Below are 15,973 nucleotides of genomic sequence, written 5' to 3' on the forward strand. Positions count from 1 at the left end.
CTCACACTGTAATCTCCGCCTAAGGCCCTGACCCTGAAGCTACTCATTTTTTGGGCTACTGCAAGGCAAACTAGGGTCTGCCCTAGTCAGATTACCAGCAAAGTGTTCTGAGAACTGACAGATGCAACACTTGACACTGAGAGGCATCTTTAAAGGTCTGGAATGTTATGCTCCGTGAAGAAGCATACATTACACAAGGGAGGGTCAGTCAGAAAGCCCTGGACCTAGAAGATGTTTCAGTTGCATATTTCTGTAGGCATTTGTTTCAAGTATTGTTTTGGTTTTTTGTTTAAAAATCAGTTTACATATTGACAAAAATATGTCCACACTGATGATAAAGCAGATGAACTGCTACTATCTGTCACTATGATGGGTACTAGAAACATACTGAGTTCTGTGGCAATTATAAAGGTGTGCTAAAAATAATTTTGAACCTGTCCATTCAGTGGTCAGCCTAGCAGAAAAGATGAGTTGGAAAAGCAGACTGCAGTGAAACACATTCAGGATCCACACCTGCTTCTTGTGACTGTGCTGTGCCTGTTCCACATTTCTGCTGCACTACAAGTAATGTGGCCAGTCCCAGTTTAGGAAGTCTTTGGCAAACTCTAAGACACAATCATGTCAATACTGAAAATCATACTATAAATAACACAATAAGTACTTTGCCAAAACATACAGGAATACACATGCATAGAGAATTCCCCCAGAAATGTAATTTGAGCTTCTTAAAAATCCTAAAAAGAACATCTAGGAGATGTCAGTCTCTGTTCAGTTTTGCTGTTCCTATTTAAAGACAAGCTAGTCTTCTGTTTTCAGCGTTTGCTCACTTCTGAATTTGGTTTAAAGAGCTGCTAGCAGAGACTTAATGAAGTTTCTTGTAAAGGGCTGATTGTGTTTCCTGCTGTCTTTTTGACAGAACCCATTCAAAATGGGCCTTCTTCATTTAATTATCTAGTCTTTACTTTTGCAAGTTTTATTTCTGAACTAGAATAAATGTTATAGTCAGAATTGTGTCTGTAGACAGGGTTATTTTAGAAGGCTTAAAATCCTTTCCAACCAGTGAGAGGAGAAGTGTGGTGCAGCTCTGCACAAGGCACTGGAGCTCACATCCACAGGTGCCTTTAGGGATGTGGGTACCCCATGCAAATGTTACAAGGCTGTTCAACACCTGATCAATGCCTGAAGTTTCTCCTCTCTAAACTCTTGTGCCTGAGAGGATCAATATGACCAGGCAGCACAGGGTAATGCTGTAGATCACTCATAAAACCAGGAAAATTCCTGATCTCCAGAGTTTATACCAGCCCCTCGACCATTCACCCTCCACAAGAGCTCCAAGCAGCAGAAGGACTTCCTACAGGCTACTGGAAATAATCTAAAAGCACAGTATTGGACAGATATATCCTGTGGAAGATGGATATTTGAGGGCTCTTTGCAACATGGCCCTTTTCCCACCCCCAAGCAGGAAAACCACAACTGGCTGCCTGCTCTTGGACCTCTCCACCCCCAAACTCAGGATTTATTACAGAAATCTTAAGCCCAAAAATACAAAATCTCTGCAAGCAGGCAGGCACAGCCATAAAAACATAGAGACCTATGCTGCTGTAAATCTGTTATACTCAAGTGAAATCAATATGAAGCCAGAGCTCAGCCTAGCACACATGGTCTGTGCTGGGGCTCAGCAGAAGCTGCCCACTGCCAGGGCTGTCAGGGGCTATCCTGGCCTTGTTTACTGCCTTCCCTCCTCAGAAGAAACTCCAGACTCACCAGCCCTCAGCCCAGCAGAGCCTCCTTCCCTGCCCATAATTGCTGGGGCTGGGCCAGCAGCTGTTGTACAAATAACTGGAGGGGAGCTGGCCTGACCATCTGAGGATAGGGAAGGGAAGCAGCCTACCAGATAATGTCTGTAACAGAGCTTGGAAACCACTGGCACAGGCTAATTGCTTACTGCAGAGTGAAGTTTCCCCTCTCTGTGGGCTCATTTGATGCAAACTTTCTAGGCATGTCCAAAACCCTGCCCACAGGACAAATGTTAGTACATGAAGTGCTTAGCCAAGCCCTGCTCAGGGTTCCTGGGAAATATTCTGGGGAATGAGGAAACAAGGAGAAAGAAACAGATAACATGATCATCCTCCTCACTGTGCTCAGCTAGAAACAAACATCTGTCTGGTATCTGGGCTCTGCCACCCACCATTTATTCCCACTTTCAACCTAAACATAGAAGCTCAGCATTTTCATTACCTCTGATCCCCTCAGTGAGCAAATATGAATGAAATGGCATCAGATAAGAGAGGCTGAACTGGCTGAAAATCAAAAGTGGTCATTTGTCCTACATTACTGAAATGTTTAGATTTATTTTACTTGCCTGACCCCATTTGCAAATGAGATAGATTGTATTTTGAGATCTAATGGAGATAACTTGTGTATATTGATGGAAAAAACCTCTACACTTACCTATAATCATTCATTCCCAATGAAATAAATGGTCTGGATAAAAGAGGGGTGTTGGCAGTCAAAAAGTAACAGTTGCATATTTATATCACCATTCAGACCTCTTAGAAAGCAATATTTTTCCTTCAACTAAAACTAGCCCTGCACAACAACCCTCTTGGACAAGCAACAAATGTCTGAAACCTATCTCAGATCTTCCAGAAAAGCACACACAAGTTCGAGATAATGCTTGAAATCTTCATAAAATCTTTCTAGATATTGGCTATCTTCCACAGAGTCAATATAGCTATTAACACCATTTCTAGAACACAGCAATCAGCAAATCAAAGACATCATTCTGAAGTGTATTTTTATTTGTGGTATTTCAAAATTGTGCAGGTACATGAGCTCTTCCATAAGACTTTGTGAAAGCAGTGGGACAAACAATAAAATACCCTTCCAGTATCCTATCTTTTCAGCACCACACATCCTGGCTCAATGCACTGACAAGTCTCATTGTTGTCATTATACACTACCACAAAAATACATGCACAGAAACAAATAACTGTAAAAATTGTGTTGGTTTTTTGTTTTGTTGTGTTTTTTTTACTCTGGATATATATATATGGATGCTTACAGTCTTCCTAGAAGGCACAAAATGGTGAGCTTGGGAATGTACTCATTAGACCAGAAGAGCAAAGAAAAGTTGGGGAACATGCCTGACCAAGGGTATTTCAATAAATGAAAACAAGACTGAAATAAGGAGGACAATAATGAGGCAAATGCTGCAGGTAAGTAGCAGAAATGCAAGAATGGCAGGGGTGTGTACGGGGGGAATTTGAAATGAAAACAAGACCGAAATAAGGAGGAGAATGAGGCAAATGCTGCAGGTAAATAGCAGAAATGCAAGAATGGCAGGGGTGTGTACGGGGGGAATTTGCAAGGAAGGCAGAAGAGGAAAATACACTGTAAAACTAATTTAAACTGAGCACAGTGGTAATAAATGCAAGTAAACAATTTGATTCTGGAGACATGTCATGTTTCAGTGCTCTGAAGAAGACAAGTCACTCACCCGAGTACGCCCAGTAAGGATCCCCTGAAGCCTTTCTCCTGCGGATCTGCACAGAACTCCCATGTCTGTTCTCATGCAGAGAGCCCACATAACCTTCGGTCAGAGCTGGCAAGAAAAGAAACAGGAATCATTAGGAAAGTGGTATTGGTTCCCTGGAGTTTGCAGAGTGAAGCTTCAATCTTTGCTGAGCAGAGAGTACAAACTGGGGATTGCTTAAAAGAATTTAACAGGCTGAAGCCTCCCCACATCCAAAGGAGAAGCCAGGACTCACTGATGCCATTATTCTGGTCTGGATGTCTGTGCAACTCCAGTAATTTCCATAAGGAAATTCTGATGTACACAAACAAACAATATGAGCCTTGACATACAACCAAATTTTCTCTGTTTAGACCCTGAAGTTAAGTTTACTTTGCCAATGACTACCAAACTATGTCTGTCAAAACACCCAATGTGCCATACCAGTGACTTACAGCATGAAAGGGAGAGAACAGGAATGGAGAAATCTTTGTAAAGCTCCACAAGCTACAAGGTGTTAAATTCAAGTAAACCAGAAAAAAACCCCCACATCCTACCCCTACCCACCTACATTCCATCCCAGGACTTTTTCTTTTATACCTCCAATAATTTTTATTTTTTCCCTTTGTAAAGGAGTGAATTGCTTCCATGATGATGTGGGGTATTTGGGCTTTTTATGTGCAGATTTGGCTTATTGTTTCTATGCATCTGATTGAACCAAAGTGGAGGTGTGTAAATTCACAAATGTCAGTAGAAAGTCTGTAATAAATTCAACTACATTTTTCAGAGCACCATAATAAATGCACACAAACAAAAACCACCTTAGATCCATAGACATGGAATGAGGAACAAGTATGCACCAAATGGCTTTATGGAAATTTATGCCCAACTTCTCCCAAACCACTTATTTGATCAGTAAGAAACTAGCTGAATAATTCAAATTAAAGCTTCAGAAAACCCCATGAAGCACTGCTACCCATATGCAGTCACCAAGCTGCATTCTCTTCTATTCCCAAGCCAATTACAGCTGGGCTGGAGACAAGCCTGGAACAGGACTCTATTGAACATCATGCACCAATAACTCAGAATTTGCCTTTCTTTCCCTTTGGAAAAGCTTTTGGGAGGCTCTTGCACCATAGCAGCAGAGATCCTGCTGTGCCCAAGGTCATGCACAGCTCTGGGTACAACCTTCCCTCTGCAATGTGGATTTCTGCACGTTTTGGAAGCCTGAAGTGGTAGGAAAAGTAGTGCAATTTCAGGAAAGGCAGTACAGGTTTGCCCCTGCCAAATCATCTCTTGTGAAAGCAAAGGTACTAATTGTGCCATTTGAATGAGTTTTCCAGATTCCTTGGCAACTTTCTAAATGTTAAATTCACCCTAGGCTGTGAACTAGAAACACTGGAACACATCATGCTACCAGAATTTGTAGGCAACACGACCTCACATACTTTGTTTTCCTCTCTAAAAATACTAAATTAAACATCTTACTTCAGTCTTTTTGTTTTCTCTTTATTTACTTTTATACGTTTACGTGGTTGGGAGTTAACAGGCACTCATTTCGGCAGGAAAGAATGGGTGTGGGATGTGGAGACCCAAACATTCTTGGCAAAAAAAGGCAAAACTGAACAAAGATAAGAGACCATGAAAAGCCCAAGGAAGAGAACAATGAAATAGCCTAGGCAGATGGCTGGAAAGGATATCAGGAAAAAATGGCCAACTTAGTCACTTAAAAATCACATGTGCTGACAAATACACCTGAAGCCTCTCCTTGTTACAAAATGAAAGACAGCAGCTTTTTTCTGAGCATCCTCTACAGGGAAGACAAGTAATTGTGGGATTTTTCTTGTTGAAAAAGTCTGAACCTTTCAAGCAGGAGGAAGATTGGACACTACCTCCTCCAAAGAACAAGGTGCTCCTGCTCAGTGAGCCCTCCTGTGAGCCTTTACATCCAGAGAGAGGCACTGAGTCTAAATAATCTATATTTGTTGAAGGTACAGGTGGTGAGTCAGTGAAAAACATCTCAGGTTGTAAACACCTCTGTACTTATAGCTGGAGCCATCAAAAAGCCTCACAGTAACCATGGTATGGCCATGAATCATGCCACTGATTTTCAGTGTCTTCTGTGCAGAAAATTAAATTATGCAAATCCAAGCCTTTATGAATGCCTAACTTTAATGTGAAATTGAACATTTGCTTCAGTCAGCATCTTATTCATGCAATTATAAACCTGATATTCTTATGAAAAGATGCAGTTTTAGTTTTCTGCATAGATACTTAATAGATTTGTGCATCTATCTGTATTTCTAAAAGATGAAGAGACATGCTGTACAGAAATTTATTTCCACCATAAAAGATGTTACAGACCAGGAGGAAGCTCAAGTACTTTGCAGAGAACTAGGGGAAGAGACTTGCTGGTTACTAAATAGCTTCTGTAGGACTGAAAAAGAAACAAACTGAGAAAGAAACATCCTGTTCTAAATAAAACCCTGCACCACTGCTAGAGAGCCCAACATTAATGTCAATAACAATCCCCTTATAAACATGCAGTAATTCAGTAGTCATCAGCAATTTAGAGAAGATATACACTTATTGGGTAGCTGGAGAAACTCTGGGAAAAGGATGCTAGCTCAGGATCTCTGGCCACCTGTGAACTGGACAGGTTCTGGCTCTTACAAAAATCATGCCATGACACCCTCTTCCCTCCCTCAGCCTGTTCACAGTACAGCCAGGCATTTCTTCACAAGCCACAGAAACATGAGAAAACACAAGTGGTGTTGTGCTAGTGAACGAACAGATATTGCTGGCCATATCTCACAGTGGTCAAGTCATCTCAGAAAGGCAGACTCAGTCTCATGGTGCTTCTGTTCTTCGGTGTTAATTGGGGTCAGTGACTGTCCCATCCTCAAGAGGTCCAAGGTACAGAGCAGAGCATACAGTGGGGCTTTTCAGATATGTCTGGAAGAGCCAAAGCATTCAAATCAAGCTCTTTCAAAAAATTAAGTGCTTCATACAGCAAAGCAATCTTATGTTTTGGGTAAAATCACTACTTTTTCCAGATTTGGGGCAGAGAGGTGGGAATGTAACTTCTGACCAAAACAGCCTGACACCAGTGGAAGTTTAAGTTTTTGAGAAAATATTTAGGTTATATTAGCACCAATCACTACAGGATTCCAGAAGTCTTTTTTAAGCTGAGAGACAGTTAACAGCTCCAGAACAGGGAGCAGCCAAGTGGTTTCCTGCTCCACTCCTGCAGAGCTGGATGCTGGAGAAAAGCCAGCAATTAGGCAGGCTGGTCTGACAGGGAGCAAACAGGAGAGGCTCCTCTCTTCTGGGAGCCCTGCAAAAGTTGGGGAAGTGGAAATCAGGACAATAAGAGGGGCAGGAACATGCTCCAGGAAAGCTCAACATGGAGCAGCCAAATTAGAGGGGTGGATTAGAGGGACAGAGAGCAGGAGGGAGAGATGAAGGGAAGGCACAGCAGAAACCCTTGCCTCGCAAGTTTCCTTTGATCCATCAAGCCAGTGCTGATTGCAGAGGGGAAATGAAGACCATAACGTGTGGTCTGAGGCTTGCAGATCCACGATTAAAAGAGAAAGGGAGCGATTGCACACTCAGATACACAAGCATGAAATTAAACCCTGCGCAGCTCCCCTGGCTGCTGGCGCAGCGCCGGTGTGTGCTGAGCGTAGCACCCGCAGCCTGTGGAGCCCTGCTCCTGCCAGGAGGAGAGGATCCTTCAAAGCCAACGTGGAGAAATCCCTTACACATAATTTCATATCATTTTAAGCAGCGCTGAACGCTACATGATTTTTCGATGATGTGCTAAATGAATCAGCCCGGGCCACAGATCTGCAGACGGCAAAAGCAACGCAGTGCTGAGCACTCAGCATCCTCAGCAGTCTCCATTCACTCTGACTCAACATATTAACTTTCCAATAAAAATTATTTGATAAGTGCCCTCAAAGGTACGATAAGGTAATTCCTGCCTGAGTACCTTACTGGTATTCATAGCTCACATGAAAACACAAAATTTTATCCCCAATCTACCTTAAATATAAAGCTATTACACTATTCAGAGAGATTATACCCTCGGCGTTAGTGTTTAAAAGGTATCAAGCCATCAGCTATGAAAGAAAAATCCTTCAAGATCGATACATTATGTCTGAATGGTGAAATCATTAGTTATAACAGTAGATTAACTAGATTGTGTGCCACACTCACATTCTTCTAAGCTTTCTTTGAAGACAAGGGCTGCACACAAATCTTTTTTCAGACTAAAACGGGACAGATTCAAAGGTACACACATTGCCCACCTCATAATCATTCTGATTCTTGCCACCGTGGACTATAGTAGCCACTGAATCACAGTTTTATTCCTAGTCCCTAATGTGTATGAACTTCTTAAGTGAGTGGTTCAACACAAAGCTCAAGCCAGCCTTTGGAGACAGAGCCTTGTCTATTGGAGTCTGGACTAGTGTCACACTATGAGAACACTTCAAGCAAGGAAGTTTAAGAAAAGATCTTGTTAACATGTAATGAAAAAAGCACTAAATCATAAGGTATTCTAGCAATTAGTTCTGTATCAAATCAATGCCTGCAGAAAAGCAACTTTTCCAAACTAAGAAAACCATTCTTTTCTTGAAGACTGCACAGCACTGCATTTTAAAAAGGCATGAAAGCACAGAGACATTACTTGAAGGGCTTTTGTACCATCTTTTAAATGGAGATAAAGAAATGAGTGATCCCAGACACCCATCTGCAAGCCTAAAGCTTTATGCAAGCCTCACCAGAAAAAAGCAGCACCTTTATCTAGGTGCCTTCACTGTATTTTAATTGGAGTGTGCTAAAGAGAAGCAGGTAAGCCGGAGATATTGCAATGCTATGCACTGTAACACACGCTCTGCTGAAATGAGTTCAGGCTTCCGGGCAATTTCTTAGAATAAATGTTGCCAAATGAGCCAGAAGGAAAGAAGAAAAGAAGAGGGAGGAAACTGATAGATAATAAATTTATAATATTGGGCAATTAAAATATTTTGCACAATTAGTATAAATAATACTTAAATTCATCTCCCTAGGCCCTTTCATGGTCAAATTCCTAAACACAACTAGGCTATTTGCCTTAAATATTTTACCACCCTTTGACAGCAAATAAATCTAGAAATATTTCAGGCACGGCCAATCCATTTTGATAGTGCATTACTTTTAAACAGACTTTTCAGACATGTATCTCCATATTTTACAGATTATTTTAGACCTTGCCAAAGAGGTCTAAAATAGAGGATGGAAGTTACAACAACAATAGTGGTCAGACAGCATCAACAAATTATATTCTGAATGAGACTTCATCCCTTGATAATGCCGCAGAGATTTCTTCCCATTATCAGATAAAAGCCAGAATCTGTTCTCCTATGAACACACAACCAATTTTCACAGCTTTCCATTAATGAAATATGGGAGTTGAAAATGACGAGTTTCTCGCAACTTAAGTGAAATAACAGGTAACCAGATGCTACATCTGCCAAGAGACATATGTCCCTTTCCCAGGTGACAGTCACCCAGACAGCCCCTTAATTCCTGTGTGAGAGGAATCCACAGGTCCATTCGTAAAACTGACACGGAGGCTTCTCACACCATTCATTCTCTCACGTGTCTGATAGATGATGTGGGAACAGCACAAATCCTAAGAACAAGAACATAAATGCAGAGCACAGCAGGCCTCTACAGGAACCTACCAGCAGAATGCAATTTGAAGATGAAAAATAGTTCAAGGAACACTCTGTCAAACTATGGGGATTAAATTAACTGGCAGAATTAAAAGCCCTTATCCCAAACATGAATATAGCAGTCACTAGGTGTGCCCCTTGCTAACCTGTTGTGTTCAATGCCATGAGTTAAATGCAGTGCAATTTTGTAATACTCCAACCTATCAACATAATGCAAGTCCCTGAGCAGCAGATCAGGAGTGGACAAGCAATGGAAAAGAGATCTGCAGCAGAGACTTCTTGTGTTACAAGGGATGGAGTTTAAGAGCCACAAGAGAGCCTGTGATGCCAAAGCAGACCCTGGGCACGCACTGTACTGTGGTGCCCAGTGCCATCACACTTTTCCCCAGAGCAGGTGCCCTCCCAAGGAGAAGCAAACCAGTCCCTTCAGTCACAGCTCCTGCTCTCAGCCTGCCTGGCTTTATAATCAAGATGAGCAAAGCTCGTTAGCAAGACAGTGAGGCAACTTCGAGTTGCATTAATGATGCTCCATTAAGGGGACACAGAAAAAGAAGCTTGGGAGGCCAGGAAGAGACAGATGCTGCTGGATGATTAGAAAGGGCTTGATTTTGCATTTTCATGGCTTACACTTAGCTGGCATCAGCTGTGCAAGATGTGACATAGCTGGTAAATTTGGACCACTGATGTCAACCAGCATCACCTGCAGCACTTGTGCTCAGAGTAAGCAGTCAGCCAGATAACAAACAGTGCCATCAACTTCCACCTCAAGATAAAGCCACACAACATAAACCAACTGCAACATTGCCCCTGCCAAGAGGATGGTGCCCTGCAGCAAAGCTTCTGCCAGAGAACTTGCAGAATACCCTGAGACCAAGGGCTCTCAGTCTGTGGAACATGAGCTCCCATCTACCCATGTGTGAGCTACATGTAATGAGAAAAGAACCAAACAAACCAGTCTGGTATTTTTCCCCCTGGAGAAAGTGCATAAAAAATATCCCAGGCAACTGTGGGGCTCCTCCAGGAAGGAGGGTCTGCTGTTCATGTCACACTGCAACAGCTGAAGAAATGAAGTCTGAGCATCCCAGGAACACTCATCCCCCAACTCTGGGAACTGCAGACACACCAAAACCAGCTGATTGTAAAACCATTATTCCACCAAACTGTTCTCCGACACTTCCCAGAGAATACAGAAATACACTCCATTTACCTTTAAGACAAAGTTTTCAAATAGACTGGTACTCTAGGCATCTAAGCTGAGATGCCTTAAAAAAGACTAAAGCACATTATATTCTAAAATCTGGAGTCCTTTTAGACACTTCTGATTTTGGTAGTCAGATAGAAAAATAATTGGAAGCAGCTGAAAACTCTGTAACCTTGAAAACTCTTGGTCTGTGCATCCTTCACAGTCCCTCAGACTCCTGTTAACCATCATTATCTGCATTTCTTGAAAGGAGGAATCCTCATCCTTGTTCATCTTCTCTCCCCACTGCACTTCACAGGGTCCTGTCACCTCTGAATTTTATTTGTAGTAATGAGTGATGCAAACACAGAAATAAAACTTCAGAGGTTCATATGCAAGGCTGACCTCCAGGGAAGCTGATGCTCCCTCAGCCAGTTCTGACAGAATCACAGCAGGTACTTGGGAGAAAACACATAAACTCAGTAAATTCTCCAGTACCTCGGGTAGCTTGGGCAGAGTGAGCTGAGGCAGTGAAAACCCAGATATTGGGGTAAAGTCACTGCTCACACAGCTCCAGCACCTTTGCACTGTTTCCACAAAGACAAGCTTGAAGCCAAGCTTGGAACAAGCTGGAACCCCAAAGCAGCCCAGTATATTTGTGTGGAGGAGATTTCAACCCATGAGCCCAGGCACTCTGAGAGGGCTGCTTTGGTCTCTTCATTCATGGCACGGTTTATACGGGAGATGTATAAACCACACACGTATAATGGAATTTGTACAATGGATTAACAGTTGCAAAAGGGAGCTTTATTTCACTTCTTGCCTTATGGCAAGTGCCCAAACTTTAAGGGTTTTGCAACAGAAAATGCCATGGCCAGAACCACCCGTCTCACTCTTATTCTCACATAATCAGGTGCTGCAGCACGCACGGTGTTGAAAGAGCACCCTCTGAATAGCAAACAAACATGACCTTAATGGAGTATTTTGTACTTCCAGTGCCTTGCTTAATGCAGAATCATACCATTATCATTTCACTAAATCCAGCAGTACTCACAAAAACACACAAACTTATGCAAAATCAGCAGTTCCACCTCTCTGCTCTAGAAATAATTTGCTTGCATCGACTGCTCTAGAAATAATTTGCTTGCATCGACTGCCAGCATTTGTGGTAGTACAGCCTTATTAAATTTTCAAAATGGATTCCCCCAAGTACATGAAATATCTTGATAAAAAAACTATTAGACTCCTCCAAAGAACCGTGCAAGGACCGTGGGACACAGACCTGCTTTGTGCATGACTTCTGTCCACCCACTGCCATCCTTCCAGACATATTCCTGCCTCCTTGTTGACAACCTATAATTTCATTTCTCATCCCATCAACCCATTAAAAGCCCCTTTGCATTCCATCAGTAGAGACAAACATCTACCTACAAACCAAGGTTTTTGCCAAACTTCTGCAGAACCCCCAGAGGACAACTGTTGTTGGGCAAGAGCTTCCCCTCTGCACTCCCTGCTCCCAGGGCTCACAGAGTCCTCACTCCAAGGCATCCCCCAAATTCACCCCAAATTCAGCCTCCTCCACTCTGAAGGAGCAGCACACCCAGCATTTATCCAGCAGAAAATGCAGGGCACAGTGCTGATTTCAGTCCCACTGAGGCTCTTTATGAAGCCAACAGAGCTGCTCCACTGCATGACATGAGATCAAACATGCCCCACTATCAAATTTTCACAGAAAGGGGCTTGTCATCTAATAAAAATCCCTCCTTCTTTATACAAAATGATTTTTTTAACCTGTGTCCTTTGGCCCATTTAACAATTTATCGACTGTGGGAAATAAAGTGAGGCCACATCAATCTCCTCCTGGTTATTTGGTTCCGGCTCTCAAATTAATGCTGAAGGTGGAAAGCTCAATAAAGAACTACTTAAGAAAAGAAAGGAGAAATGCTCTAGTCCCACTGTGAGATGTCCTCCTCTCAGTTTGCAGTCAGGTCTCGCCACCTACAGCTGCACAATCTCCTGGAGGAAAGATGGAAGAGCATAAATGTGCACGTTCCCCTGGACTGAGCAGAAATAACTTGAGATTTGTGCCATTCTGTGCTGAAACAGATCAGTAGTGCCCAGGTAGCCAGATTTAGTGCCTCCAGCATGTGACAGCAATTCCAGCCAGATCCACAAAAATTATTTTGGGATCCAACTTAAAAGCTGAGTAGAACCAAGCAGGCAAACATTTATTTTTATTTGTGTAAAAATGCATTTAATTTGGCATATGATCCACAAAACAAGGTTTTTCATCTTTTTTTTTATACCGACAGCTTGCATGACATACAGATTTTGTAGCAAAGGGTTTCATCCACGCTTATTTCCCAAAATATAAATCTAAAGTGGAAACTGACATAAATAGAGGGGGTTTTTGGTACTGACTGAACAAGTTGTTAGTCTGGGATATATGCCCCAAAAACATGACCCACCACTCTGAGAAACTCTCTCCTTCCAAATAAGTTGCACTGTTCAAAGGGAGAAGACACTAAATACTGAAGAGCTGATCTGTGAACTGAATCAAACTTCCATCTTGGCTTTTCAGTTTCCCATTAGTGTTTTCACCCAGGCAAGACTTTTTTCTGTAAATTTCCCAGCAGGACGGTCTGGTGCTGTTTAGAATCCCAAATTAATACTCGGTTCATTGGTCATTTGTCTCCAGAGAATTCAATAAAGACCTTGACATAGAACCTCATACTACTAGGAGCAAGAGCATTAAAGCCTTTGGCAGCAAGAACAAAAAACCCAAATCAAGCAAAAACAAACAAAGCAAAACACACACACACACAAAAAAAAAAAAAAACCTCCACAAAACCAAAACCAAACAGACAAAAGGAAGCAGTAAGAGAGCTCAGATGAAGTAAATAGACCAATTATTATCAGCAGTGGTGCTCACTTTGTAATGATACAGGGGTGGCATGCAGCACAGGCTGAAAAAGGGCACAGGGTCACTGTCCCTTCCTATCCAAACAACTCAACCATCTGGAGGACAAAGCCAACCCCACAGCCCATGAATGTAAATGATGCTAAACCAAGAGGAGGAGAAGCGAGCAAGAATGTCTCAAAAATATTCAGCTGCCTGGCAAGCTCAGTGAAATGGGCTGATGTAAGTGAGACATTCCACTGAAGATAAATGTAAGGCTATGCAGTGGGGGAGAAATAATAATCAGTGCAGGAATGAAGTGAGAGAGTGCTGTTTAGAAAGCAGTAATGCAGAAAGACTTGAGTATTAGGGTGGATAATGAATTAGATGAAAGTTCATGCTGCAATACCACTGCAGAAAAAGACAATTGCTATCCTGGGCCACATGCACAGAGATACTGGAAGCAATAACTCAGTTTTAGACAGTTTTTGGCAAGCCTGTCACTGCAGTGCCACATGCTGTTTGAGGCCTATTACTCAAAAAAAAGTAAAATTCATTTTTAGCAAAAAATCTGAGACCTGGGGCAGGGGAGGGAGGGATGACAGGGGATGACACATGACACATTAAATGAATCCAAGCACCTTTAAAGCCAACCTTGTACCCTCCTATTCTGTGCTGGCTGGGGCAGCCTCAGCCCAGGCTGCTGAGCCCTGCCTGGCTGAGTCCTGGTATGCTCCTTGTCACCCTCTCCAGTGCCTCACTCCACCCTCCACCTCCTTGTTTCATACATCAATTTTCATAACAAGCCTCATAAAGAGCTAGATTTTAGAGCACTCAGAAATGGTGATCTTCAGGCAAGAAGTGCTCTCACAGCACATGAGTGAAAGAGGAGGAGGTGAAGAGCTCAGTAAGGAACAAAGGGATGCTTTCACCTTCTGCCAGACCCAGGGGAGCCCAGAAGAACACCACGATTCGAGTAAGCAAGGGGCAGGTTTGAGAGGAGGAGCTCAGTGCACTCAAGTGCTGGAAACAACACAGGCTTTGCTTGAGTGTCACTGCAGATCAGCTGAGGCTGAGAGCAGAGCACACGACCAGCAGAGAGGGGCACACAGCATTCCTGAAAAGCCTCAAAGCCCAGCAGGAGACACCTTCACTCTCTGGCATGGGTGAAACCAGCCAGGAGCTGCACACTCCATGGCCAAGCTCTGCCTTCCCAGAGCATCTCATCCCAGGAAGGCTCAGGCACAGAACGCTGCTCCCTTCCCAACCACTCCCATCCCCAGTGCTACTAATCCTACACTTATTACAAGCACTTCAGTTACTGAGAAACACAACAAAAGTACTGTGCCTTGAAAGGCCAGAGAAATCTGGTGTACAGCCTGCAGCCTGACAGATGTAATTGTTGTCGTAAGGATCATGAGAATCCTCCTGAAGACTTCAGCCCACCTGCAGGAAACAAGGGTGTTGACTGCTGCAGGTCCTCACTTCCCAGGCAGATTGCTTGGCTATTTAATTGCAATACAGCTTTATACTTAGTCCCCACTTGACTCAGAAAGCCCCAGAATGGTCCTCAATACCCACAGAAAGTTTAATTACTCTAGAAAATAACTGCCCCCGGGTGAGTTAATTCCAAAGAGTGCACATGTGTTCCACAGTTGTTATTTCTGTATTTTATGCTTCTTTTATGCTTTCACTGTGAACTGTAAGAATATTCCATCTCCCAGATAGCCTGTGTCGATGTTGAAAAACGGATTCACTCTTTTATGCAATACTTAAAAAGATTTCTTCATGGCGATATTCTGTGTTCCAGTTTGTCAACAAAAAGGAGATATTCGTATCAAAACAGATATCCTCTCTTACTCTAAGCAATTTAAAAATACATTAAAATAAGGAAATTACTTTTTAAATAACAAATGCATTAAATATTGACAACATATCAGTGTTTGCTCTGTGACAACATTCCTCCTTCTATCCATGACAGGGATCAGCAAAGCTGCATCTAGCAATTACAAAGAACTTCTATCAATACTGCACAGACCATCAAAAATTAGTTTTCCTCAAAAAAAAGCTGTTCACCATTAAACATACTTTTATTGCTATTCTTTTTTACATTCTCCATACACACAACAGTCTTTGCTAGAGAAATCAGAAGTAAGTCTATTCATAAGAAAACCTCTTGTTGTCTTTCTTTTCTTAACCCCCAATTCATATTTTGTAAACAAGAAGCTCAAAGCAATCAGTTCCAGTCAGGCTTTTCAGCTTTGGATTTAAATCCTTTCATGACTTCTGCAAAACATGCATCAAAATTTCAGGCAGGGGGAGGAAGAGGACTCCTGACATTGTAATTTTCTCTGATGAACAAACTGATGCATTACAAAGAGGCATCCACACACCCAAGCTACTTGCCAACTGACAACCAAATCCAATTTGAACACAGGACTTGAAATAGCTATAAAAAAGGGTAACAATGATTAGAAAATATCATCTACTGCATGTGGTTAGATTTAAAGGTGCAGGAATATAAAGACAGACGTAGAGCACATTTGGCAACTGATATGATCCATCTTAACACAGCATATACAAAGAACATCTTTGCTCACATGGACTGTATCCCTCTGTTTACTGCACTGCCCTGATGGGAAATAAAAGATACAAAC

At 42.3% G+C, this 15,973-nt stretch overlaps 1 protein-coding gene across 1 annotated transcript in view; it reads right to left on the bottom strand.

The window, feature by feature from the left end:
• PTPRG (protein tyrosine phosphatase receptor type G) overlaps positions 1–15,973 on the bottom strand; it is a 395,992-nt gene that overhangs the window by 306,599 nt on the left and 73,420 nt on the right. Inside the window, exon 2 of the mRNA XM_041425638.1 lies at positions 3,500–3,604. Coding sequence (XP_041281572.1) covers positions 3,500–3,604 — 105 coding nt within the window. The remainder of the gene's footprint in view (positions 1–3,499; positions 3,605–15,973) is intronic.

Source organism: Onychostruthus taczanowskii, unplaced genomic scaffold, assembly GCF_017590055.1.
Source record: "Onychostruthus taczanowskii isolate IOZ18803 unplaced genomic scaffold, ASM1759005v1 scaffold9, whole genome shotgun sequence".
Lineage (NCBI taxonomy): Eukaryota > Metazoa > Chordata > Aves > Passeriformes > Passeridae > Onychostruthus > Onychostruthus taczanowskii.